A 27,710-nucleotide genomic window follows, 5' to 3' on the forward strand; every position below is an offset into this window, starting at 1 on the left:
CTAAGACTTATGGGAAGGCAGAAGGGGTCGTGGGGCATCCTGGGTCCTGTCCCAATGCCCCATGATGCATTGTTTCGCATCCCAGCAATCCCTGTGCTTCCGTACACGTTTGGCGACATCTTTCAACAGTTTGTGTACTGCTCGCCCTGTCCCACCTCTTCCTGGATGCAGGAATGGATCCCGAGCTGTTGACAAGAATGTTGTTCACACTGACCAACACATCACAAGTGGCAGTGGAGTTATTCCTTAAACTACGAAGGCAAGAGGAGTGTGACATTGATCTCTCCACATGTAGTAGCTACGACACGAGATTTCTTGTGGCATTCATGGAGGTGCTGACCACTGTGGAACGCTGCTTTTGTGCTCAGGAAACAAGCACTGAGTGGTGGGATCACATCGTCATGCATGTCTGGGATGATGAGCCGTGTAACTTTGCTAGGGTAGACGTACCCTTAGTTGTTGTTAGCAGCTATTTAACTGCAATGACTACTTAACATTTTGGATAACGGGCATCGTTGTCAAAGACCCCACATTCTGCCCTAGCTTCTGTGTCTGACCCGCCTCCAGATGTTGTCCCACGCAGAGTGCATTATAGCAGTGCCCTCCAGAGATGGCTGATGCCCAGATAACGTAGCATGGACTGTGGATGAAAGGAAAGTTTTTGCAGCTGTGAGGCTGGTGCTTGTGCCATTGATTTGTCTGGCTTCAGGGATGCCCCAGAGCATCCTGTCCTTTGGAATGAGGGATATGTCGGGGAAACCAGGAGTGAGTAATGACTTGCCAAAGGGGAGCCTGCCAGCCTCCCTCCCTCTCAATGCGCTAGGCCAGGGACAGTCCAGCTGAGCTACTGGGTTTCTCAGTGCATGGAGCAGGCATAGGGGGCTGAGATGCAAAACTGGGATTTGGGCGGGACCTCCCCATAGTGCGGATGGGGAGGGAGGCGTTGGTCTGACAAGCGGACAGTGAGCTGCTCCCTGTGGTGTAACCCTAGGACCCCTGCAGCTGGTGTGTCCCGTCCCCTCACCTTTCCCCTTCTCTGAGCAGCAGCAGCCTGGATGCTGGTGGATGACTCGGAGGGCGATTGCTTGGGGCTGGCGGAGGCTTTGCTCCGGCCGCCGCTTGTCCATGCGGCCGGGCGCTCGGCGTTCCGCTGCTCCTGCCTATCTCCCTGGGATGCCGCCCGGTCTCTGGGAGAAGCCGAGCCGCCGGAGAGTGAGCGCGAGCCGGCGGCGGCCCCTGCGCGAGCCGTGGCTGGAGAGGAGACGCGGGGCTGGGCCTGGCCGGGAGCGAGCTGGGCCAGAGGGATGGACCCGGGTCGGGGCGCCCAGTGACCGGGGGCACGAGGGCAGCAGCCGGGTCCGGGCCGGAGCGAGCGAGCGGCCCGCCCCCAGCAGCATGGAGCCGCCCCCGGGCGCCACCGGCGAGCCCGCGCCCTGGGGGCCGGAGCCCTTCGCGGGGCAGGGGCAGGAGCCGGAGGAGCTGGACGGAGCCGCGGCGGGCGTGATGGACCGGATCCTGCTGGAGTCGGTGTGCCAGCAGCAGGGCTGGGCCCGGGTCTACGGTGAGGAGCTCCCGGGTTCACCGGACAACCCCCCCGCCCCCCACGCTCCTAGCGCCGCCCTCCCCCAGGGGTACCGGGCACCCCCCCCCCCGCTGCGCTTAGCGCCCCCGTGTTCACTGGACATCCCCCCGCCCCCGCTGCGCCCTGTGTCCCCGCTCCCCCCGTGCTCACTGGGCAGCCCCTTGGGCACGCTGTTGCCCATGGGAGCTGTGCCCCAGCGCAAACCTTTGGTTCAATTTCATGCGCTCTGGGCGCACGTACGGGGACGGCGAAGAGGCTGGAAATCAGAGTCGTTGCCGCAGTTCCGAAGTGGCACGCCCCAGAATTTTTGGAAGGTCACGGGGCGGCGGGGGGAGGCCTCCCCTCAGACACTGGGGAGGAGTGGTGTTGCGCTGTTTATGCAGGTGCTTTCTTGCCTGTTACTGTGAAGTTGTAGCTGACATCAAAGCAATACAAACGATGTCTGAGGGTTGAGAGGCTGCTCGGAGCCTTCTCTGCAGTCAGCTCTTTGCAAGTGAATAATGAAAACAGAGTAACTTGGAGAGAGACAGAGAGTATGTATGTAAAGCCAAACTCCTGGCACAGCCTCTGCTCTCTCCCCATCCCCCACCCTTTAAAAGAGCAACTCTTTTCAGCTGTGAACCCTCTTGTCAGAAACAGCCCTACAGATTAGGTTTTAGAATGTGCTATTGTTTACAGTCCCCTTTGTCAAGTGGCTGGGGACGGATTCCATCAGACATTCTGCAGCAGGTTGAAAAGTGATGAACAGACGAAAATTTCTAGTGTCTGCATTCATCCTTCTTTTCTGGTGATTGCAACTGTTGAATGTCCCTAGATAAAGAGTTCTCATTAGCACCAATTTATAATTCCCACTGAGGAAAAAAGCATAGGCTTTTAAAACCAGCAGTTTTACAAATTTGCTGGCAGGAAGCACTAGTTAAAATGCCCTGTGATTTCCCCCTCCCCCCATGCTAAAATGTCAAGATGTTTATGCTTAGCAGTGCACGTTGAAACCCATTGTACTGTGACTTTAAATTGAGCATCCTGTATTTGACTTATAAAGTACCCTAAGATCCAACAAATATGAAGATTATCATGCAACAATCTACAAGTAAACCTTTTGTGTTGCTAGTAGTCAAGTACAGGACACAAGTGTGCACAGTGCTTCATTTGCTCCCCTTGCTAGCAGGGTTTATGATTACTATTAATGAATTACTAAAGGCTTGGAAAATACTGATATGATTGGTCCTGTGGCTCCATAGTTACTGCTGTATATTAAACTGGCATCTCTATTATTTATAGTAAAGGTTGATGAAAAAGTCTGGAAAAGGATATTACAATCTTGAGCAAACTGGCTGCTGTACAAGACCCAGTGTTATTTCCTATTCTTTCTCAAACCTTCCCTAGTATGTAACCTCCTAAAATAAACCTGACTTGTATGCCTGGCCTATTCCCAGGTTCTGATTTTGTTTTTAGCAGCAGTATATGCTCTAAGTTGAAACATCATGAAACTCGAGTCTCTTGACCAGTGTCTAAATAGTGGAATAGTGTTTTATTTGTCTTTCTGTAGTCCTGCCTTCCCTTCTATTTGCTCAAAGCATCTCGCCATAGTTACTCCTGTTACTTGCCTCTAAGCGAAGATTACTCCAGCCAGGATCTTGCTTTCCCTCCAGAAAAATACTTGACAGTCCAAACATGTCTTGTGCTCTTAATGGTTGCAATATTTGAGTACACAGTTGCTATATTACCTCTACCTAACACAACTCAAAGGGTTTCACAGGTTCTTGATTAAATCCGAACCTCTCTTCTCCTCATGGTTTCACTCTAGAGCAGTGCTACTCAAAGTGGTGCCGGTCCGTGAGCCATCGGCTACCGGTTTGCGCACACATTGGAAAAAAAATTGCTGGTCCCCCACATCAGATAGCTTGAGAAGCACTGCTCTAGAGGACACTAATTTTATCCCTCTGAATCCTGACCAGATTCCCCAACTTGTTCATAGTCTACATGGTTAGGAACAAGTGGTCTTTGATGTGTCATTCTCTGTGTGTCAGCTAGTAGCATCACTCCTGAAGCAGAAACATGTTATCTCCAGGATGCCTGAGAACACCTAGTGGCTGAGAAACAATTGTCAGCTCTTAGTTTTAGTGGGTACCACCAAAGTTGGTCTTTGTCTGGTACCAATGGGTAAATCAGGCCATCATTCCTATGGAAGATGTATTATATCCAAAAGATCTTCATCCTTCATATTGAAACTGTTAGTAGACAGTGCTCGGAGATTAGATGATTGTTGTCTTGTGTCTTTTATAGTACTGCACAAAGTGGTGCTTAACAACATAGTTACACCGATAACTCTTTCCTTTCAGTAGTATCAGCTTCATGTGTTAGTGATTGCAGAACATAATGGAGGGTTTTTTTTTAGAAAGTTAGTGTGAACAGAGTACAGAAGAGAGCAGTTTAGCACTGAGCTGTATACTTGTTTAGAATTTTTCTTAAGGTCAAGTCGTGGAGCAAAATGAGAATGTTACTTGTGGGGAGAATGTCTGGCACCAGACTATCTGATTGTTACCAGGATATAACCTTGGGTATTAGTGGAAACAGTAATGCAATTTCAAAATTAGCCATGGTGTAAAACATTAGTTGTTGATAAAGTCCCATTGTACATCCTGTTTTGTGATGTCTGACACACATGTGCAGGCAGAAATAGTCTGATTTGCCTGTGTACCAGTACAACTAGCTCAAAAGCTATAGAAGTTAGTGATGTATTCAAACATAATTGTTCAATAAAAGTGAATTTTATAACCCAAGGGCTGCAGGGTTTTTTTTTAGTTATTATCAAAACTAAGTAATTACTAGTTCTTATCTTCAGATGAAGAGACCTGATGGTAGTAATGTCTTCTCTTCCTCCCTGCAGAACTGCATTTTGTTTAGATAGTAAACAAAAATTTCAGCCTGCTTACTATTGCTTGTGATCCTTTCACAGATTGATCTGACTAAGTTTGTGGGCAGTAAGTCAAATTGAAGCAATGCCATGTTTGTACACAGCTAAATATGGATTTCAAATCTACAAGTGACAAATGTATAACATATTTTAGTTATTTATAGCATTAAAGACTTGCACAGTTGGTTGAAGAAAGACTTGCACAGTTGGTTGAAGAAAGACTTGCACAGCGGCATAGCTAAGGGAAAGCCCAGTCTTACTGTCTGTTGTCTAATAAATTAATACTAACTATTTCACTGTGAATAAGTGAGTGGGAAGCATATCTAATGTGAAATGTTAAGTATAGTTTTCTGTCATGGCAAGAAGAAGAGTTACATAATAGCTATTTCTTTTCTTAATGCTTTTATGAACACAATAAAGTATGCTTTTGGATTGTTCAAAATGAAAACAATGAGGAGTCCTTGTGGCACCTTAGAGACTAACAAATTTATTTGGGCATAAGCTTGAAGTGGGTTTTAGCCCATGAAAGCTTATTCCCAAATACATTTGTTAGTCTCTAAGGTGCCACAAGGACTCCTTGTTGTTTTTGCTGATACAGACTAACATGGCTACCACTCTGAAGCCTTTCAAAATGAAAGTTAATGATCTGAGAAGTGATTCAAACAGTGGAAATAATTATTTAAAAACAAATGAGTTCTGTGCCATCTTACTGAAATCTGATTATTTTTGTGCATCTCTGTTTGGTAACTGCATACTGTTCAGCTTGCATGTATTCACGGAGCTTATTCATGATTGTTAGGTCCAATTGTGGAGCCGGTAAAATTTCATCTGTAAGCACAGAGAAGAGGATTCAGTCGTAATATACAATAATTATTGGTCTTTGTGGTATGCAAGTGGTATGACAATGATGTGAATGCAGTAGGACTTTACAATGTCTGGCATGTGATTGCAGAGTGACACAGGTCTTGTCTATCCTCGCTGTAATATATCTAAATCATAGTCTAGCTATTTCTGTATTGCCTGAGTTAACTTCAAGAGCTAATCTTTAGCTTCTTTTTTCCACTGTTTTTTGCAGGTTTGACAGTTTATGCTTAAATGAATAGCTGATGACCTCATAAATCCATGAACATATAATGGCCTTACTCAAGGACAATGTCAATTCTGAAATCTGATTTCTCTGAGCTTGGTATCTGAATAATGGACAGTAATAGCAAATATGCTATTTGTCAGCGTGCTAGTTTTGATTGTTCATGAAACACAAGTCATGTGCATATTGTGGGATGCTGTTTCCAGGAACCAGTTTTGAGACACAACTAATGTGTACTAGTTAATGTCTTGCTTTAGAGTCATAGCACATGAGCAGTTTGGGTAAGGTGAAAGATTTTTGTCTTGTCTTAACTAAGATCCATAATATTTCCCTTATACACACACACAAATGTCCCTTTACAAGATATTCTAAAGCACCTACAGATGTTTCAAATCAGCCCCCTTCTAATTCAAAATAAACAAACAAACACAAACTAAGGCTGAATTCTCTGTAAATAATAGGAGAAGATTTTTAAATAGTCTCACCAGCAGTCCCTTCCTCTCTACTGTTCAAATTTCATTCCTGGCTCTTGTGAGATCACCATTTCACTAATGCTCCAGTAGTCGTAGAGTCTTCAACTTCTAGGGTAGGCAAGACCTGAATTTTGAATGTAAAAACCAAGCATAGCCAGCCTCTCTTTATTAAAGAATTCTCTGTACCCTCAATACCAACAGTAAAAATGTGCAGCTGTATTTTTGATAGCAATAGTGTAAGCGCTAATAAACAGCAGTCTAGGACACTTTCATCATCTCTTCCTCCAATCCTGTGAGCTGTGTACACATCCTTTTTGCATGGTGGAAGAAGAGATTGCTAGGATGGGGAAGGGAGTATTCGCTACACAGATTGAAGGGTTCCTCATTCCTCTGTGCATACTGATGGTTGAAAAATCCATTACTTATTTTTTAAAATGTAAAAGGAAGAATAACCTAAAACCTATGGAAAAGTTCCTCTTCTGGTGCACTGACTTTAATTCAAAATGAAGGAGAAAACTAGAATTTTGGTACAAGGCACAAATGGGTTGGGATGATAAGGCCTCTTTTGGGCTGTCATGTATGATGTGTTTGTGCAATGCCTAACATAATGGGGTCCAACCTGGTTGTGGGTTTTAGGAGCTACCACAAGATATTAGTTAAAACTAATTTAAGAGATCAAATGGAAAAGGAAGTAGGAGCTATATTTATTAGAGGCAAAAATGGTTAGGTTAGGTCCCTTATGGCCGTCTAAAGAAGAGAGTTAATTTAAGCCAAGGTTTGAAATAAACGAGCTTGATACAAATTGTAAATGGACAACTGTACCCAGAGAGGATTTATTGCTGCCCTCCCCTTGCAATCACAAATCTGATGTTCAATTGATTCAGAGAATTCCCCACTATGTCCCCTGATTTATTTGGCTATACCCATTTCATGGACAGTTTCTGCCTCTACTGGCCAGCTGCAGGTGCCCTCAGGGGAGTGAGAGATGAGTACATTTTGTGCTATTGCAACACCCATTCTAGATGGACTTTCCATCACTGGGAGCCCTGTTCTTTTCCTGGTGTATTGACAAATTTGAATCAAGCTGGTGTGTCTCAGGACTGGAGCTGGCCTAGTCTTTCTTGCTGTTTCTTTCTGCAATAAAGCTAAGTATAGGAGTAATTAACCTTATGTTTAAGAAGATGAACCACGGAAAATGTTAGTCACATTAACGTTAATCCATACATGGCATAGTTCAGAGTTTAGCCTGAACTTGGAGTCTTGTCTTGCTGTTTTTTTTTCCTAGGAATTACATATCATTTAATATATTAAAATAACTCTTAATCTTTGGAGGCCCCAACAATATCTAGGCATGTTGGGGTAGATTTAGGATGACTTTTTCTAAAACTTCAGCTCCCCGACTCTTGTATTTCAGCCAGACTATTTATCTTTGTCTGAACATTTTTCGTGTGCTGCTGTTTCCTATTTTTAAACAATAGAAAAAAATAGAGACGATAAGAGGAACATAACTGTGACCTATTGTCTTATTCTGAGATCATGGGTTCCTTTCAACTGATATATTTATAGAACCAATAAAAAGTAGCTGAGATTTCTGTTTTATTCCTGTGTGTGTGTATATGTGTATGTGTGTTTTTTAAATCCTTAAAAAAAAAAACATTTTAAAAAGACATAGCAAGCATGAATATTACAATGGGCTTGCCTCCAAGGTGATTTAGTCCCACAGACCATGTTATAACATGCACTAGGGAATGTACTGTGCATCAGCAGGGTCCACATGGGTCAGTTAGGGCAGATTCAGATTTACGTCCCTCTAGTATGGACTAAACTAAAGCATTGTGTAGACAAGCCTATGGTGTGGGTTTTCTATCACTTGTGAGCACAGTAAACACCTAAGATGACTATAACTGAATGGAGTAAGAGGAAATATTTTGCTCCATTTTTTGACAGCACTTTATGTTCAGTTTTTTCATTGTTGATGTTCAGTATGTGGCCTTTAAACATGGGAAAATAAAATCTCTTAATTCATTAAAAGTAATTTAAAAAAAAAAAAGGCCAGGACACCGCTTAAGAGATGTTCTTTTAGAATCGGGATTACTTTTATTATTTTTTATTTATTTTAATTTTATTTTTTAGTTAATTAAAAAAGCAAGTTTGTATTGTCCTTCTAAGTTGAAGTAGCAAGATAATCAATAATATCAGGTAAGCATTGGGAAGTGAAGGGAGTCCTTTGTGCTCCAGTAAATTGAAATAAAGAATCTAAACTAGTGAACTTTTATCTTCTGAAGGAAACTTTTACAGCTGGGAATGCCCCATTAAAAACTAGGCTCTATTCTTTAAGCTCTGGCCAGCGCTTAGCTAACACATTCATGCTGCAAGCTTTGGGAAAACCGCAGATGTGCAGTATGTCTGATACAGATTTGCATGAGAATACTTGTGCACCTTGACTAGTTTTTGGCTTGATTAAAACTTACAAGCATCTCTTCCGTCACTATAGTAGAATGCATGCATTAATGGCTTGATAGAAAATATATAGTACTTCCTCTGTTTAAGCTGATAAGTAAAAATAGATATCTGTCCAGCACTACAACATAGATATGCATGGTGCTTTACGGACAAAAGAGACAGTCCTTGCCCTGAGGGAGTTTATAGTCTAGATTGATGACACAGATGACAACAGACAATGGGGTTGGAACTAGAGAGAATATTACACAGTACAATATTATGAAGTTCTCTTGTTCTTTGATTGTATATGTAATATTCTATTTTAAAATTTGCATACAAATAAGTTTTTAAAAACAAAGATGGGAGTGAAAATTTGAGCTGTGGAGAGATAAAAAGCAGAACTTGATGGAGGTTGCATGGCTCAGGAGTTCATGAGCTGTAGCTCACGAAAGCTTATGCTCAGATTTAAATATGTTAGTCTCTAAGGTGCCACAAGTACTCCTTTTCTTTTTGAGTTCTAGGAAATTATTCAAGGAGAAGGACCAGCATAGGGGAAAGATAACTGTGTCACATTTTGGAAAAGGGGGTTGTGGAGAGAGATGAGAGAAAAGATTTTGATGTGCAGAACACTGAATGAGAGGATGAAAAGTTTTTTGAATTTTATGTGAGGGGAGGTATACTGGCAGTGAAAGGACTGGTGGGAGAGGAAGACAAATTTGGGACATTATTTTGGGTAGACTGTAGAGGTGCAAGGTAAGTGTCAGGGAGGTTGTAGTAGGCTAGGGGGTAGAAGACCATGGCACAGCCAAGGGTTTTGACAGTAGAGGTGGAGAGGAACAGAGTTTATTTTTGTTTGGTGTGGTTTTTTTAGATCTTGTAAAGGAATGAGATGTGATTTAGCAATGGATGTGAGGAATTGAGGATTGCAATTCTTCTAGGTAGTTTCTTGGGAAACTAGCATTTTTTTATCACACACAAACAGTTGGTAATGCTTGGTCAAAATCCATTGTTTTCTTTCTTGATATCTCACCTTATCAAGATTTCAGTGATTAAAATATAAAGGCTGGGAATTTGGGAGTAGAGTATGCCAGGTTGTCTTTTCATAGCTAATAGGTATGATCTTCTGGGACTGGCAGGAATGTTGCCCCATCTTTGGACATTTTGTCGTTAGTGATCTTGCCAGTTCTGAGATTTTTCATGTTGTGGAATCCAGTGGAAGGGGGAAGAAAAGAAGCATTCATTAAGCCAGTAAGGCTTTTAGAGCTCTGAAAGGCTCAGAGTTGTTGCTAGATGGCAGCTTTCCAGTCACTGCACTAAAGGGTGTTTTCCCCTACACAAACTTTTCCCTGTGGTGTAAAAGGGACAGGGCTACTGAATGGACAACCGAGTGGTGCATTCTGTATGAACTTTGAGGTGGGTTGGGTTGAACAAGCTTGAAATCATGGAAATTTATTTTTCATTTCCTTTCTTGGATTTTGTTTCCTAAAAGAGGAAGTCTCCATGTAACTGTGAGTGAAGTGTAATGAATTAACTGTCCATTTCCTCTTAAAGAGGATGTATCCTGTGTGTAGCCTTTTGTTACTGGTACTTAGAGGAAATGTGGGTGGAACTGAGCGTGGTTGGGTCTTTCTTGATAATTGCTATTTCTGTATATCATAGGTAGTTGAGAATTTAATGTATTTGCCTTTTGGCTACTCACATCCATTGAGATGGTTAAGTGGTTTTAGATATAGGGCTAGTTTTCACACCTATTTATCTTCTAATGTTAGCACAGTAGACTAGTGCACTAGCCCTTTAACCCCCTATAGGTGGGGAACTGTTGATCCTTTTCTTTTTTGAGAATACAGACTAACACGGCTGCTACTCTGAAATCAGAACACTGAATAACAGTGAGGTTTCAGTTTCTACATAAAAGTGGAGGGTTGAGCCTAGTATTCAGAGTCTTTTCAAGGTATTGAGCAATTATTTAATTGTTGTTGAGGCTGATGAGCTTTTTATAAATAATGCTGTGTCTGAGAGTAGAGAAAATGTCTAATTTATCTATGGTATTCATCACTGTGGTATCTAAGCACCTCAAAAACATTAATGGATTTATCTTCAAAATGTTGCTGTGAGGTAGAGAAGGATTCTACCCGCTGGAGAGGTGTAGATATAGTGTAAATAAGGCACAAATAGATTGAGTGACTTGCCCAAGGACACGCAAGAAATTTGCCAATGGAACTTTGATCTCCTGAGACCTAATCCAGTGTTTTGTTTGCCTGTTTTAGATGACATAGTTTCATGTTTGGGACTGCCTTTTAAATCTGTTTCTTTCCCTTTGTACTGTCACAGCTCTTGACAATTATCTGAAAAGCATCTAACACTCCTTAGATTTAAGCCCTGGAAGGGAGATGTTCTCAGCGGGGAATCCATCATTCAGGTATTTGCATTCCCCATTTTTGAGCCAACAAAGCCCAAGTTTGTTGACCTTCGGGACACAGTGTAAAGCTTATCTACTCAGAGCGATAACGGACTGATTTGAGGTGGTGATAAAGGAGCTCAGTTCAGCTGACATTGGTCAATGTTTGCTTACATTTGTATGACCGGTCAGACACTTAATGGGTGCATTTTATACATTCCTAAATAAATGGGCAATTTTTCTTTGATACATTTTTTGATAATATTGTCTCCCAAGACTGGAATTGTAAAACCCTAAGGCAAAGATGATATTGGCAAAATCACTTGCCATATATGCCTGACATCTTTTTACAGACATTTTAGATCCTGTGCCAGTGAGTAATGCTTTCAGATTCACTGGTGTTTGCCAGGAGGCTTGACTGACAGCAGTTTTCCACAGTAGTTGGGAATTTTGTCTGATCTTGTTTAGGAATATAGCACGGAACAAGAGTAATGAAAATGAAGTAAGATGAAATGGAAGGCTTAGTGAGTGGCATGTTCTCTGTGAACTGACTGCAGCTGAGACTGCTTCAAAATAGCCAGATTTGTTACGTTTCCTAGATCGATTGAGAGGGCTGTGAAAAACTTATTCCATACAGGAGATGCACAGCAAACATACAAAAAGAAAAGGAGTACTTTTCTTTTTGCGAATACAGACTAACACGGCTGCTACTCTGAAAGCAAACATACAGTATTGATTCCCAATGGACTATCACTGCATTTTTTTTATTGGTTGTTAAAGGCTTTTCTAGCACCATTTACATCATTACAGATATGCATCTAGCAATAGCAAATACACCATACTGTGTCTCCATTTTAATGTTTGTTTATAAATCAACAGATACTTCATAGCTTCTTTTGACAATTGGAAATGAGAAGACAGGGATAGTATTATGCTACCCAGCTATTATCAGCAGTAGATAGTAATGACATATGGACATGAAAAGGATCTATCCCACTGCAGCATGTTGTGAGCGCTTGCATACCTCATCATGCCAATGAAGTATGATGATGGTGATTGTTTACTTGGTAGTATTTCCATGAATTCCATTGAGTTCTTCCTTCTACCACTAGCCAAGACCGAGTGGATTCAAGTGTAAAGTAGCCTTTCCTCTCTGAGGATAATGGATTTAAATCCAGTTTAGGTTGGCAGCAGAAAAATTTTTCGACCTTGCCAAGTGGATATTTGTCTGCAATAAAAGGTTGTGTTTCAGTCTTCCAAAGTTGACAGCCTTTCCAGTTGGAGGGGTCTAGCACTGCAGTAAATGGTATTAAAAGTAAAGATCATGTGTACTGGCAGAGTTGTGTGCAGGAAGGGTGTACAGAGCTTTTCTGTACTGTGCCTTGTTCCATAAATTGCTAATATTTTCTTATTTTTCTGTCCAATATAGTCACTCAAATTAAGAAAGAAGTCCCGCAGACACCATCTTTTCCAGCACAGACAGGCCTCAGGAAGTGGGGCATGATCTTTCTTAGGAATTCTAATCTGTAGTCAGTTGGTGTCAATGTCCATTAGAGACTAGGAGGAGGCCATCCAACTCATTTTCCTTTTGATCGGGATATGAACCAATTCGCTAAAGGTGAAATCAGCCTACTGTACTACTTAACCTCACTAAAAGATTATTTCATTTAAATGTGTTCCTGATATGCACTGGTCCGTGCTGTGAACTCTGCCATGGTCCTGGACATTAAAAAAACATAAGAAAATGACTTTATAGTGATCCTCTAGGTGTAGAAAAAAGAAACTGGATTCTTACATACTCAGGTTGGCAACAGTTTGCAGCAGAGGCTGCAGCTGATTAGCTACTGCTTCACCAGGAGGTATTACCTTAGCCATTAGAGATTTCAGTTGCCATAGTCAGTTAGCCAAATATTTTATAAACACAAAATCGATTTATAAATCCATCTTATCCACTTTGGGGCCTGCTAAGTGCAATTTGGGAAGAATCTTGTATATTTTTTAAAGAGATTGGTATTCAGTAAAATTTCGTCGATAGCTTTTTTTAATGACGAGTATCAAATGGGTTATGAATACATACTAAAAAAAGTGCAGTGTTCCAAGCTGGGTACAGTAACAATTTGTAAAGGAAAACATAGAGTACATCACTTACTACACACTCGTATTCGTCCCTGAAATGTCCTACCAAACAAGATGTTGCTAACTGTACTTTTGACATCTATTTATGATAACCATTTGAGTCCACAGCTGACACAGCATCCCTTTTTTGTTTCCAGATGTTTATTGATGTGGCTTCTTCATGATCTGCTTGATGTTCACTTCTTTAGGATCAGTTTCTGCTCTATTTCAAAATGGATATGTTCCTTTCATAGAAGGAAATCTTGTCTGACTAGTAGATTTCTATTTTAACCAGTATGTTTTTAATTTAGGTAGATGCAAACTTGGACATATGTTCTATGTAGCCTTTCTCTTACTCCCAGGATAGAAGGTGTGTTTTTTTTAGGGTAACTTCTTTCCTTCCTGATCTCCATCACTGATCATTGTGAATTTAGGGGGAAGTGGAGCGAATGGGATGCATTGGTTTCTTCAAAGCTGTTGTTTGTTGTTACTATGAATCAGTTAGCCTTGTACTCTAAGGAAGTTGACTCATTTCTTATTTTCTCCAGAGACCAGCTGTGTCACCTCTCTGTTACTAAAAAGAAAAGGAGTACTTGTGGCACCTTAGAGACTAACAAATTTATTAGAGCATAAGCTTTCGTGAGCTACAGCTCACTTCATCGGATGCATTTGGTGGAAAAAACAGAGGAGAGATTTATACACACACACACACACACACACACACACACACACACACACACACACACACACACACACACACACACACACACACACACACACACACACACACACACACACACACACACACACACACACACACACAGAGAGAGAGAGAGAACATGAAACAATGGGTTTATCATACACACTTTAAGGAGAGTGATCACTTAAGATAAGCCATCACCAGCAGGGGGGGGGGGGGGGAAAGGAGGAAAACCTTTCATGGTGACAAGCAAGGTAGGCTAATTCCAGCAGTTAACAAGAATATCAGAGGAACAGTGGGGGGTGGGGTGGGAGGGAGAAATACCATGGGGAAATAGTTTTACTTTGTGTATGTTTCAGAGTAGCAGCCGTGTTAGTCTGTATTCGCAAAAAGAAAAAGAGTACTTGTGGCACCTTAGAGACTAACAAATTTATTAGAGCATAAGCTTTCGTGAGCTACAGCTCACTTCATCGGATGCATTTGGTGGAAAAAACTTTTTTTTTCCTTTTTTCCACCAAATGCATCCGATGAAGTGAGCTGTAGCTCACGAAAGCTTATGCTCTAATAAATTTGTTAGTCTCTAAGGTGCCACAAGTACTCCTTTTCTTTTTACTTTGTGTAATGACTCATCCATTCCCAGTCTCTATTCAAGCCTAAGTTAATTGTATCCAGTTTGCAAATTAATTCCAATTCAGCAGTCTCTCGTTGGAGTCTGTTTTTGAAACTTTTTTGTTGAAGTATAGCCACTCTTAGGTCTGTGATCGAGTGACCAGAGAGATTGAAGTGTTCTCCAACTGGTTTTTGAATGTTATAATTCTTGACGTCTGATTTGTGTCCATTCATTCTTTTACGTAGAGACTGTCCAGTTTGGCCAATGTACATGGCAGAGGGGCATTGCTGGCACATGATGGCATATATCACATTGGTAGATGCGCAGGTGAACGAGCCTCTGATAGTGTGGCTGATGTGAATAGGCCCTATGATGGTATCCCCTGAATAGATATGTGGACAGAGTTGGCAACGGGCTTTGTTGCAAGGATAGGTTCCTGGGTTGCACAGCCTAAAGAAGGGTCCTCCTAAGGCCACTTCAGTTTGGGGTTGCTATTACTCTGACCCTGGGCTGTACTTATTCCTCCTCCCCACTCCCCTTTTCTGTAGTTTCTTCCAGTGGTGACTTGTTTCAAGGCTCTGAGTCATATCTTTTGTGAGCTTATGGGGCTTTTGCTTTGAATCTGGGGCACCAGGCATGTGATTATTTGTCTAGGACGCTTAGAGAAATCAGTGTAAGTGGTACAGCTGTGCAGTGTTCAACAGCTACACAGCTTTTAGTTAAGCCTCATGGAGGAATTAATATCTCAAGGTATTGGATAACCTTGGAAAATAGTAGCTCACTCCTGTAATTTCACAAAGTAAATGTAGTTGAACACAGTACTTAATGTAGTCGTCATCTTCAACTAAACTTTATTTTACTTTGCTTTCTCTTTCTATTTACTTCTGCATTGTGTTTGTAGGAAACTCCATAATATTCTGGTTTCACGTTTTAATAAGAACAGCCATACTGGATCAGATCAAAGGTCCATCTAGCTCTTTATCCAGTCTTCTGACAGTGGCCAATGTCAGTTGCCGCAGAGGGAATGAACAGAACAGGTAATCATCAAGTGTCGCCCATTCCCAGCTTCTGGCAATAGAGCAAGACAATAGAGTAGACCAGCTAAGCCCCTGAATGACATTTGTCCAATGTCATAAAATGAAAACACAATTAAGCATAACTGGTAATCTCTACTCAGGAGAGGGCTAAGACTGGAGCAGTGTATGTATTGTAGAGCTGTGCATGAAACATGACATAGGTCTTGATCCAGCTCCCATTGACTTCAGCATATGTTGGATCCTATTGTTGCATCTATTGGTAGTGAGGGTTTGAAAACCCTGTTGCTCAGTGCATGGGAAACTTATACTGGGAGAGCTATTCAACAGTATTGGGAGCAACAAGGCCTGAGTGCATAGAGGGAAGAGTGTTTTTTTGGATTTCCTGGCTATAACAATTAGGTGCCACTCCTTCCCCTTCACCACCCGGTTTCACTGTTCCCCTGAGCAGGAATGTATACAACAGCCTGATGGGATGGAGGTGGGATTCCAGTGAACTGGCAAAGTGACGTGCAGGAGTCTGGGCTCCGACCAAGCAGGAGCTGAGCATTAGAGGGACCTGCTTTGGAAGCCAGACCCCACAGCATTTGAAGTGACTAGCAGGGAACTCTGGGACCTCAAGACCACAGCTGAAAGGACCTGAACTTTTGAGGATGTGGGGACTAGATCTGCTTGGGAAATCTGTGACCAGCAGGACTGAGACCTAAGGACTGGGCATCTATAGGAGATGGCTGGGAAAAGAACCCCATCCTCTGTTCCTCCATTTCCCTCCATTCTTGGGAAGGGGCAGAATTGGGGATGTGGAGAGGATGCGGGGTGCAGATATATTTTTCTCCCCCGCCACCAACGCTAGTAAATTTAGTCCTTAGGCTAGTTCAGGGGTTCTCAAACTGGGGGTCGGGACCCATCGGGGGTCACGGGGTTATTACATTGAGGGTCGTGAGCTACCAGCCTCCACCCCAAACCCCACTTTGCCTCCAGCATTTATAATGGTGTTAAATATACAAAAAAGTGTTTTTTAATTTATAAGTGGAGGTTGCACTGAGGAGCTTGCTATGTGAAAGGGGTCACCAGTACAAAAGTTTGAGAACCACTGGGCTAGTTGATGTCAGATGACTTTATTCCAAGCTCTGATTTGCACTGGCTTTTCACTTAGTCATCAAAAGAGACTTTCTAACGAACTACCCCTCTTCAATCTTTCCCCAAACCAAGATTGTATTCTGCTCTTTCAAAACCTAATACAATTTGTAATCTGTTTTAAAGAGATGAACATCATGTTAACAAAATACAAGGGTTGACTTATTTTGCTGCATGTTGGGCTGGCAGAAGGGAGGTGAGTGTAAAACACCCCCGTCACCCTTGCCAGAGCCCATTAGCAGTTCTACTGACTGAGTTGTCAAGAGGGATCACTAGTGACTGCCTTCTCCACTAGGACTCAGCCTGCTGCTTCTATAGCATGGTAGTGGCACTGCTAGCCTGACGGCAGGAGACCTGAACTCTGGTTTCCACTTGGGCTCCAAATTGTATCAAATTGTGTAACGGCTAGGCTGCTGGACAGGCCAGCTATTTCTCTCTGACACTTGCCAGCGGAGTGTTGGGTGAAGGAGGGACGCTGTTTATGTTGAAGGCAGATATTGCCAAGTTAAAGGTTGCTGCTGAAATGGGCATGGAATATGAGCACTTTCAGTAGTAGCTTTGTGGATTTTGATGTAATTTAATATCATAGAAGGTACATGTCCCATTCTGAGGAAAACAGTAATATTTTTATATTCGTCTCTACAATATCTACTCCCCTCTGCCCGAACCCTTTCTCCCATCCCCCTTTCTTTCTTGGAAAATGTACAAAAGCTGTAATGAAGAGCTGGCACACAATTCCAGAGCTCTGAATAATCATGTTCTCCTTAATGTTATGACTAGCCATTGTGGGCACTATTCCATCTGTTATCCTCTCTCTCCCTTCCCCCCTTTTCAAATCTGAATTCAAACCCTAATGCTGTCAGTTTAGAATTTATTTAAAGAGGAACTGACTGGCTTTCGTTGCTCAGTTGTCCCTTGACAACAGAGACCCAGAAAACAAGTTTTTAGTTTATTTTTCTTTTTGAAAAGTACAAATACAATCTAAGCCAAAAGTAACTTATTGAGATTTCCACAAAGGAACTCTCTTCTGCTTGGCTCATAATTGTTTAGATACAAAATTAAAGATTTAAAGACCCATGAACAATTATTTATGTTAGGAAAGTCATTCCAAATGAACCAAAACATTTTTTTTTTAATAATGCAACGTTTCCAAAAAGTTCTGCACCTGCCACCGCTCTAAATTTTGAACTGTTCTCCAAGTTTAGAGACCAGATGTTATCTAGGAGGCACCACTTCTTTGGAAATAGGTAGGAAAATAAGTTTATGGGGCAAATTAATTTGCATGTTATTTTAAAATGTAGTTTGCTTCTGCAGATGGTATTTGAATCCAGTTATTTGGAATGTAGAACAGCACATGCTAGGGCAGCCCCTTAGCTTGTGGGCTGACCGCTCTCTCTTGTCTTCCAGCTGTTTTCCAAGTAATTTATTTAATTTTACCACCTGGCTTCTTTGCTTCACCCTTTAGATTTGTTCTTAATACTCACAGTAAAGTATGGATGGCAAGGCAGGAGGTGAACAGCTGTGCTTAGCAGCTCCAACAAACGACTTTATAAGAATTGTGCCCACATTGCACAAATACCATAGGCCTATAGTCAAAAATGACTGTAGAATGGGACAGAATCTGGCCATTCCCATTCCCCCTCCTTGCAGTGGGGAAAGCAGGCTCTGACTCAGTGCTCGGGATAAAGGAGGATAAAGTGAATTGTGTGTGTATTGTATGATGGCTTTCAGGCTTTTAAGCCCTTTGTCTGAGGCCAAAAATCTTTGTACTTTTCAGCGTCTTGTAAAAAGACAGTATTATGGGATAGAAGGGGGGTGCATTTTCAAGTAGTTCAGGAATAAGTGTGAACTTCCTTAGAATTGTAACAATCTGAAACATCCTGTCAACTCTTAGGTATCTGGTGAAGGGGAGTGTGATTATTGAGGAACGTTAGAGGAACAATATAGCTATTTATCTAGGACCCAACAAAATCAGTGTTTACTCCATTTCTCACTGTCTCCCAAGCTCTGCAGCCTTCCTCACTGTAAATAAGTGAACACGTCCCTAAAGGCTGGTGTACAAAGAATTAAATATTTCCCTCAGCTGCATTGAAAATATTGGGAAAATTATATGTTTGCCAAAAAAGAAGACAGTCATCAGAGAGATTTTACTGCCAAGCTATAGGGATATTTTAACAGTGCGAAAAATGAAAATTAATATTGAAAGCTTCCTTGCTTTCAGTTGTTTGGAAAGAAATTACTGTATTTTGAGGTAATTAACTTTTCTGTGGGTAGAGAGCCTATAGGATCCTTGTTGTTTCATTTACTTCTCCCCGTCCTTTTAGATGCCTAATTATGATAATGGTCTTTGTCCTGTGAGGACTGTGCATAGCTTCCCTTGTGCCCATCAGTGCAGTTCTGACCATCAAGCAGAGCAGGACTTTAAAATACTTAGCTAGAGGATTAAACCTATGAGTCAAAAGTAGGTATGTGAGATTTTTGGGGGTCTACCAAGTGACTGTCTGTTGGTGATGCCATGATGAGAAGCTGAATCAACCCACCAGAGTTGCCGAGGAGGAGGAGGGTACAGCGATTCTTACAAGGGTGCTGCCTCTTTGGGACTCCATTTTCCAAATCTCCTTCTAGTGTCTAGGTCTCTTTCCATTTCACTTTTTCCTGGCTATTTGAACAGGGAGTTCTTGAAGTGCCCTGCAGGTCGTTAGTGAGCCACATTTTGAGAATCTCTGAACTAGACCAGAGGGGAATCTTTTTTTTTAAACACTGTAGAAGAGCTCCTGTTCCTTCTCCATATATCTTAGCTACTTTCAGACTCTTATCTGTAGTTAATGATATTCCAAATTACTCTTCCTCTAGAATACACCCTTCATGGACTTCCAAGGGAAGCCTTCATTGTTTTTCTGGGGGTGAGGGCAAGGCTGTCTTAAAACATTAGCCGATTAAAATCACTTTAATTAACTTTTTCTTCACAAAAAACAAAAGTAAAGAGACTGTGATTAGTGTTAGCTGTCTCTTGTGAACATTATAGCTTATCTGCAATCTTTGTGTATTTCATTGGAACACCTCCAGCTGTAATTATATGGGCATTGTTAAGCATTGGATGTGGTCACCTATTTTTTTTTAATGCATTTATACGATCTGTGCAACTCTTTGTCAAGAGGGGTTGTTCAAAATCTTTAAAACTCCTTTTTCTTTAATAAACATCAATCTGGCATTCATGAGCAGCCCTACAGTGACCAACTGGCAAGGACATGTAATGGAGAAAAGAAATGCTATAAGGAAACTTTCATTAGTTTCATACTTCCTCCCTATGAGGATGGGAGAAAAAGGTCATTTTTGAAATATATTCTGAACACAATGTGCTTTTAACTGCAACCTTGTAAGTGAGGATTCAAAATATGAATATTAGTTCTGTGTGTTGTAGTCCAGGTTTAATGTTAAAACGGGTAGGTGTTGTCAGGAAAGCAGGGCACGAGAACAGCATTCTTAAAAATCTGAACTGTTTCTAATTCTCAGTTTGTTCTATTGTGCTTTCCTTCACTTAGCCGTTCATAGGCATTTTGAAGGGAGAGATTGAAATACCTCACTGGAGGCTTTGATAAATCCACCTGCTGATGGCATCAGACAACTGATTTATCATCTCTCATAAGTAACAAATCACCTAGATTTGTCTGTAGGACAAGTAAAATTTTTAACAGCAACAGGATATCTTAAAAATTGTGCTGATCATGTAATCCTGTTATCTCTGTAACCCAATGGAAACCACCTGAGCTTTAAAGTGACATCAAGTTTGTCTGAAAACATCAAGTAGAAAATCCTGTTATCTGTTACTTTCTCAGTTCATTTTAAAATTCTGTTATCTGTGTCATTTTTAAATCTTAGTATCATTTAATAGAGCAGGAGGAGAAGGGGGGAATATAGGAAATCCCCATAATAGGAATTTTAAATTCAAATCCTCCCTCACAAAATAACCATTTTAAGGGATGCCAAGTCGATTTCTATAAGAGACATGATTTGACTGGTAATAGAATCTTAAAACCCCAAACCCCAGCTTTAATAATAAAGTTGGCAACCTACCACACACACACTGCAAAATACAAAGGAAGCTATGCTCAATCCTAAAAAGAAGCCTCAATAGTTTTATTTCATTTTTAAGCTCTTTGGGGTACGGACTGTCTACTACTCTGTACAGCGCCTAACACAATGAGGTCCGATTCTTAGTTGGTTCATAGGTGCTACCATAGTAAGCATAATGCCCTTTCTTCCCTCATATGCTTCATTTTTTTAAATTTGAGTTATCAGAAATTAGAGAGACTAAATGATCCAACACAGGGGTGGGCAAACTATGGCCTGGAGGCCACATCTGGCCCTCCAGACATGTTAATCCGGCCCTCGAGCTCCCGCTTGGGACCAGGGTCCAGTGCTCCAGTCAGGGAGCGGGGTCAGGGGCTTGCCCCACTCTGTGCGTGCTTTGGCTCCGCGCGACTCCTGGAAGCAGCAGCATGTCCCCACTCTGGCTCCTACAAGTAGGGCAGCCAGGGGATTCCGCACGCTGCCCCCACCCCAAGCACTGCCTCTGCAACTCCCATTGGTTGGGACCCACAGCCAATAGGAGCTGCAGGGGTGGCACTTGCATAGGAGCCAGAATGGGGACAAGCCGCTGCTTCCAGGAGCTGTTTGAGGTAAGTACCAGCCAGTGCCTGCACCCCTGACCCCCTCCTGTGCCCCGACCCCCTGCCCCAGCCCTGATCCCCCTCCCACACTCCAAATCCCTTAGTCCCAGCCCAGAGAAGCCTCCTGCACCCCCAACCCCTCATTCTTGACGTCTGATTTGTGTCCATTTAGTCTTTTACGTAGAGTTTTATGTCTTATCCTGAAGGACGACCCATCACTCTCACAGATCTTGGGAGACAGGCCAGTCCTTGCTTACAGACAGCCCCTCAACCTGAAGCAAATACTCACCAGCAACCACACACAACACAACAGAACCACTAACCCAGGAACCTACCCTTGCAACAAAGCCCGTTGCCAGCTCTGCCCACATAAATATTCAGGGGACACCATCATAGGGCCTAATCACATCAGCCACACTATCAGAGGCTTGTTCACCTGCGCATCTACCAATGTGATATATGCCATCATGTGCCAGCAATGCCCCTCTGCCATGTTGGTCAAACTGGACAACCACTCATTGGTCAAACTGGACAGTCTCTACGTAAAAGACTAAATGGACACAAATCAGACGTCAAGAATTATAACATTCAAAAACCAGTCGGAGAACACTTCAATCTCTCCGGTCACTCGATTACAGACCTGAGGGTGGCTATCCTTCAACAAAAAAACTTCAAAAACAGGCTCCAATCAGAAGACTGCTGAATTGGAATTAATTTGCAAACTGGATACAACTAACTTAGGCTTGACTAGAGACTAGGAATGGATGAGTCATTACACAAAGTAAAACTATTTCCCCATGTTATTTCTTCCCCCCCCACCCCACCCCCCACTGTTCCTCAGATGTTCTTGTTAACTGCTGGAAATGGCCTACCTTGCTTGTCACCATGAAAGGTTTTCCTCCTTTTCCCCCCCCCTGCTGCTGGTGATGGCTCATCTTAAGTGATCACTCTCCTTACAGTGTGTATGATAAAACCCATTGTTTCATGTTCTCTGTGTGTGTATATACATCTCCCCACTGTATTTTCCACCAAATGCATCCGATGAAGTGAGCTGTAGCTCACGAAAGCTTATGCTCAAATAAATTTGTTAGTCTCTAAGGTGCCACAAGTACTCCTTTTTTTCTTGCGAATACAGACTAACACGGCTGCTACTCTGAAACCAGAAACTAACATAGTATTCCATGGTATTCCACAGTCCCAGCAAATCTATGCTATGTGATGTGGTGTTTCTTCATTTGCATCCAAAAATTGCACTGCCCGCCCCCATTCTCTTTTTTGCTGTGACATAGTGAAAACTCGTGTTTAAATTGTTGTCCACCTTCACTCTGTCTTTCCGCACTTCTAGTTTCCAGGTTTCTATCCTATCCATTATTATGAAAATGAATCCTAGTGGGCACCTCACCACTGTCCAGTACACTGCCTTCTGGAAAGAAAATAATAAAATACCATATGAGCCAAAATGTGTTCAATACAGTAGTTAAAAATAGCCCTTGCTTTCTAAGGGTTTGTCTACACTGCAACTAGACACACACGACTTGTGGTACTCAGGCTATGGGGCTGTATAATTGCAGTGTAGACTTTCGAGCTTGGATTGGGGCCCAGGCTCAGGGACCTCCCCGCTCACAGGGTCCTACAGCTCAGGCTCCAGCCCAAGCCTGAACTTCTACACTAATTAAACAGCCCCTTAGCCCAAGCTCTGTGAACCTGAGCTCTGTGAACCAGAGGTGCCTAACCTTAGCTGTGAACCCTAAGGGTATGTCTACACTACGAAATTAAGTCGAATTTATAGAAGTCTGTTTTATAGAAAGCGTTTTTATACAGTCGAGTGTGTGTGTCCCCACACAAATGCTCTTAAGTGCATGTAGTCGGCGGACTGTGTCCACAGTACCGAGGCAACAGTTGACTTCCGGAGCTTTGCACTGTGGGTAGCTATCCCACAGTTCCCGCAGTCTCCACCGCCCTTTTGAATTCTGGGTAGAAATCCCAGTGCCTGATGGGGCTAAAACATTGTTGCGGATGGTTCTGGGTACATATCGTCAAGCTCCCGTTCCTTCCCTCCCTCCGTAAAAGCAAGGGCAGACAATCGTTTTGCACCTTTTTTCTTGAATTACCTGTGCAGACGCCATCCCACGGCAAGCATGGAGCCCGCTCAGTTAACCGTCACCATATGTCTCCTGGGTGCTGGCGGACATGGTACTGCATTGCTACACAGCAGCAGTTTATTGCCTTTTGGCAGCAGACAGTGCAGTATGACTGGTAGCCGTCGTCGACGTAGTCCTGGGTGCTCTTTTAACCGGGCGCCTGGGCAAACATGGGAGTGACTCAGCCAGGTCATTTCCCTTATTTCGTCTCATAGCGATTGAGTCCTACCGGCAGTGCACTGTCTTTTAATTTGCAGCCAGCCGAAGACGATGGCCAGTAGTCATACTGCACCGTCTTCTGCCGAGCACCCAGGAGGTGACGATGGCTAGCGGTCGTACTGCACAGTCTGCTGCTGCCAGCATGATGTATAAAGATAGATGAAGTGGCTCAAAACAAGAAATAGACTAGATTTGTTGTGTATTCATTTTCTCCTCCCTCCCTCTGTGAAATCAACGGCCTGCTAAACCCGGTTTTGAGTTCTATCCTCGAGGCGGCCATTCAGTTTCTCGCAAAGCCACCCCCTTTGTTGATTTTAATTCCCTGTAAGCCATGTCATCAGTCGCCCCTCCCTCCATCAGGGCAACAGCAGACAATCGTTCCGTGCCTTTTTTCTGTGCAGACGCCATACCACGGCAAGCATGGAGCCCGCTCAGATCACTTTGGCAATTAAGAGCACATTAAACACCACACGCATTATCCAGCAATATATGCAGCACCAGAACCTGACAAAGCGAAACCGGGCAAGTAGGCGACATCAGCGCGGTGACGAGAGTGATGAGGACATGGACACAGACTTCTCTCAAAGCACGGGCCCTGCCAATGTGGGCATCATGGTGCTAATGGGGCAGGTTCATGCGGTGGAATGCCGATTCTGGGCTCGGGGAAACAAGCACAGACTGGTGGGACTGCATAGTGTTGCAGGTGTGGGATGATTCCCAGTGGCTGCGAAACTTTTGCATGTGTAAGGGCACTTTCATGGAACTTTGTGACTTGCTTTACCCTGCCCTGACGCGTAAGAATACCAAGATGAGAGCAGCCCTCACAGTTGAGAAGCGAGTGGCAATAGCCCTGTGGAAGCCTGCAACGCCAGACAGCTACTGGTCAGTCGGGAATCAATTTGGAGTGGGCAAATCTACTGTGGGGACTGCTGTGATGCAAGTAGCCAACGCAATCAAAGATCTGCAGATATCAAGGGTAGTGACCCTGGGAAATGTGCAGGTCATAGTGGATGGCTTTGCTGCAATGGGATTCCCTAACTGTGGTGGGCCATAGACTGAACCCATATCCCTATCTTGGCACCGGAGCACCAAGCCAGCGAGTACATAAACCGCAAGGGGTACTTTTCAGTAGTGCTGCAAGCACTGGTGGATCACAAGGGACGTTTCACCAACATCAACGTGGGATGGCCGGGAAAGGTACATGACGCTCGCATCTTCAGGAACTCTGGTCTGTTTCAAAAGCTGCAGGAAGGGCCTTTCTTCCCAGACCAGAAAATAACCGTTGGGGATGTTGAAATGCCTATAGTTATCCTTGGGGACCCAGCCTACCCCTTAATGCCATGGCTCATGAAGCCATACATAGGCAGCCTGGAGAGTAGTCAAGAGCTGTTCAACTACAGGCTGAGCAAGTGCAGAATGGTGGTAGAATGTGCATTTGGACGTTTAAAAGCGCGCTGGCGCAGTTTACTGACTCGGTTAGACCTCAGTGAAACCAATATTTCCACTGTTATTACTGCTTGCTGTGCGCTCCACAATATCTATGAGAGTAAGAGGGAGACGTTTATGGTGGGGTGGGAGGTTGAGGCAAATCGCCTGGCTGCTGGTTATGCACAGCCAGACACCAGGGTGGTTAGAAGAGCACAGGAGGGTGCGGTTCGCATCAGAGAAGCTTTGAAAACCAGTTTCATGACTGGCCAGGCTACGGTGTGAAAGTTCTGTTTGTTTCTCCTTGATGAAACCCCCCGCCCCTTGGTTCACTCCACTTCCCTGTAAACTAACCACCCTCCCCACCTCCCTTCGGTCACCGCTTGCAGAGGCAATAAAGTCATTGTTGCTTCACATTCATGCATTCTTTATTAATTCATCACACAAATAGGAGGATAATTACCAAGGTAGCCCAAGAGGGGTGGTGGAGGAGGTTAGGAGAAGGCCACACAGCACTTTAAAAGTTTAAAATTTATTGAATGCCAGCTTTCTGTTACTTGGGCAATCCTCTGGGGTGGAGTGGCTGGGTGGCCGGAGGCCCCCGCACCGTGTTCTTGGGCCTCTGAGTGAGGAGGCTATGGAATTTGGGGAGGAGGGTGGTTGGTTACACAGGGGCTGTAGCGGCGGTCTGTGCTCCTGCTGCGTTTCCTGCAGCTCAACTATACGCTGGAGCATATTAGTTTGATCCTCCAGCATCCTCAGCATTGCATCCTGCCTCCTCTCATCACGCTGCTGCCACTTTTAGCTTCAGCCCTCTCTTCAGCTCGCAACTTACTCTCTTCAGCCCTCCATTTCTCCTCCCGGTCATTTTGTGCTTTTCTGCACTGACATTGTCTGTCTCCATGCATTCGTCTGTGCTCTGTCAGTGTGGGAGGACAGCATGAGCTCAGAGAACATTTCATCGCGAGTGCGTTTTTTTTCACCTTCTAATCTTCGCTAGCCTCTGGGAAGGAGAAGATCCTGTGATCCTTGAAACACATGCAGCTGGTGGAGGAAAAAAAAAGGGACAGTGGTATTTAAAAAGGTACATTTTTATAGAACAATGGGTACACTCTCTCTCACGGTAAACCTTGCGGTTAACATTACATACATAGCACATGTGCTTTCGTTACAAGGTCGCATTTTGCTTCCCCCCCACCCCGCGTGGCTAACAGAGGGAAACATTTCTGTTCAGCCATAGGCAAACAGCCCAGCAGGAACGGGCACCTCTGAATGTCCCCTTAAGAAAAGCACCCTCTTTCAACCAGGTGACCATGAATGATATCACTCTCCTGAGGATAACACAGAGAGATAAAGAACGGATGTTGTTTGAACGCCAGCAAACATACACTGCAATGCTTTGTTCTACAATGATTCCCAAGTACGTGCTACTGGCCTGGAGTGGTAAAGTGTCCTACCATGGTGGATGGAATAAGGCTGCCCTCCCCAGAAACCTTTTGCAAAGGCTTTGGAAGTACATCCAGGAGAGCCACGAATGCCAGGGCAAATTAATCATTAAACATGCTGGCTTTTAAACCTTGTATAGTATTTTAAATGGTACACTCACCGGAGGTCCCTTCTCCGCCTGGTGGGTCTGGGAGGCAGCTTTGGGTGGGTTCGGGGGGGTACTGGCTCCAGGTCCAGTGTGAGAAACAGTTCCTGGCTGTCGGGAAAACCGGTTTCTTCACTTGTTTGCTGTGAGCTATCTACAGCCTCCTCCTCATCGTTTTCCTCATCCCCAAAACCTGCTTCCGTGTTGCCTCCATCTCCACTGAAGGAGTCAAACAACACGGCTGGGGTAGTGTTGGCTGAACCCCCTAAAATGGCATGCAGCTCATCATAGAAGCGGCATGTTTGGGGCTCTGACCCATAGCAGCCTTTCGCCTCTCTGGTTTTCTGGTAGGCTTGCCTCAGCTCCTTAAGTTTCACGTGGCATTGCTTTGGGTCCCTATTATGGCCTCTGTCCTTCATGCCCTGGGAGATTTTCACAAATGTTTTGGCATTTTGAAAACTGGAATGTAGTTCTGATAGCACGGATTCGTCTCCCCATACAGCAATCAGATCCCGTACCTCCCGTTCGGTCCATGCTGGAGCTCTTTTGCGATTCTGGGACTCCATCATGGTCACCTCTGCTGATGAACTCTGCGTGGTCACCTGCAGTTTGCCACACTGGCCAAACAGGAAATTGAAATTCAAAAGTTCGCGGTCCTTTTCCTGTCTACCTGGTCAGTGCATCTGAGTTGAGAGTACTGTCCAGAGCAGTCACAATGGAGCACTCTGGGATAGCTCCCGGAGGCCAATACAATCTAATTGCGTCCACAGTACCCCAAATTCGACCCAGCAAAACCGATTTCAGCGCGAATCCCCTTGTCGGGGGTGGAGTAAGGAAATCTATTTTAAGAGCCCTTTAAGTGGAAAAAAAAGGGCTTCGTCATGTGGATGGGTGCAGGGTTGCATTGATTTAACGCCTAGTGTAGACCAGGGCTAAGAGTCTGCAGTACTGTATTCTTGTCACGTGAATATATGCATGCAATGTGTGCTTTTAGTAACTGTCAAATGAGCTCTGCTTTTTAGGTGGAGAGAAGCTTTCGTGTAGATATTATAGTATTGCTCAGAGATCATAGTAAGTGGCTTTAGAAAATAAAATACATCTAGACTTGTTCTGAGAATTCCAAATATTTTTAAAGCCCACACTAGATAGCTGTGAAATAAAAAGTAGAA

At 43.5% G+C, this 27,710-nt stretch overlaps 1 protein-coding gene across 3 annotated transcripts in view; it reads left to right on the plus strand.

The window, feature by feature from the left end:
- The first annotated feature begins 1,110 nt into the window (after positions 1-1,110).
- Positions 1,111-27,710, plus strand: part of RASAL2 (RAS protein activator like 2) — a 276,480-nt gene continuing 249,880 nt past the window's right edge. For all 3 annotated transcript variants that reach the window (XM_043520219.1, XM_038413578.2, XM_038413580.2), the window contains exon 1: positions 1,111-1,561. In XM_043520219.1, coding sequence (XP_043376154.1) covers positions 1,126-1,561 — 436 coding nt within the window. In that variant the 5' untranslated portion in view covers positions 1,111-1,125. The remainder of the gene's footprint in view (positions 1,562-27,710) is intronic.

This window comes from Dermochelys coriacea, chromosome 8, assembly GCF_009764565.3.
Source record: "Dermochelys coriacea isolate rDerCor1 chromosome 8, rDerCor1.pri.v4, whole genome shotgun sequence".
Classification (NCBI taxonomy): domain Eukaryota; kingdom Metazoa; phylum Chordata; order Testudines; family Dermochelyidae; genus Dermochelys; species Dermochelys coriacea.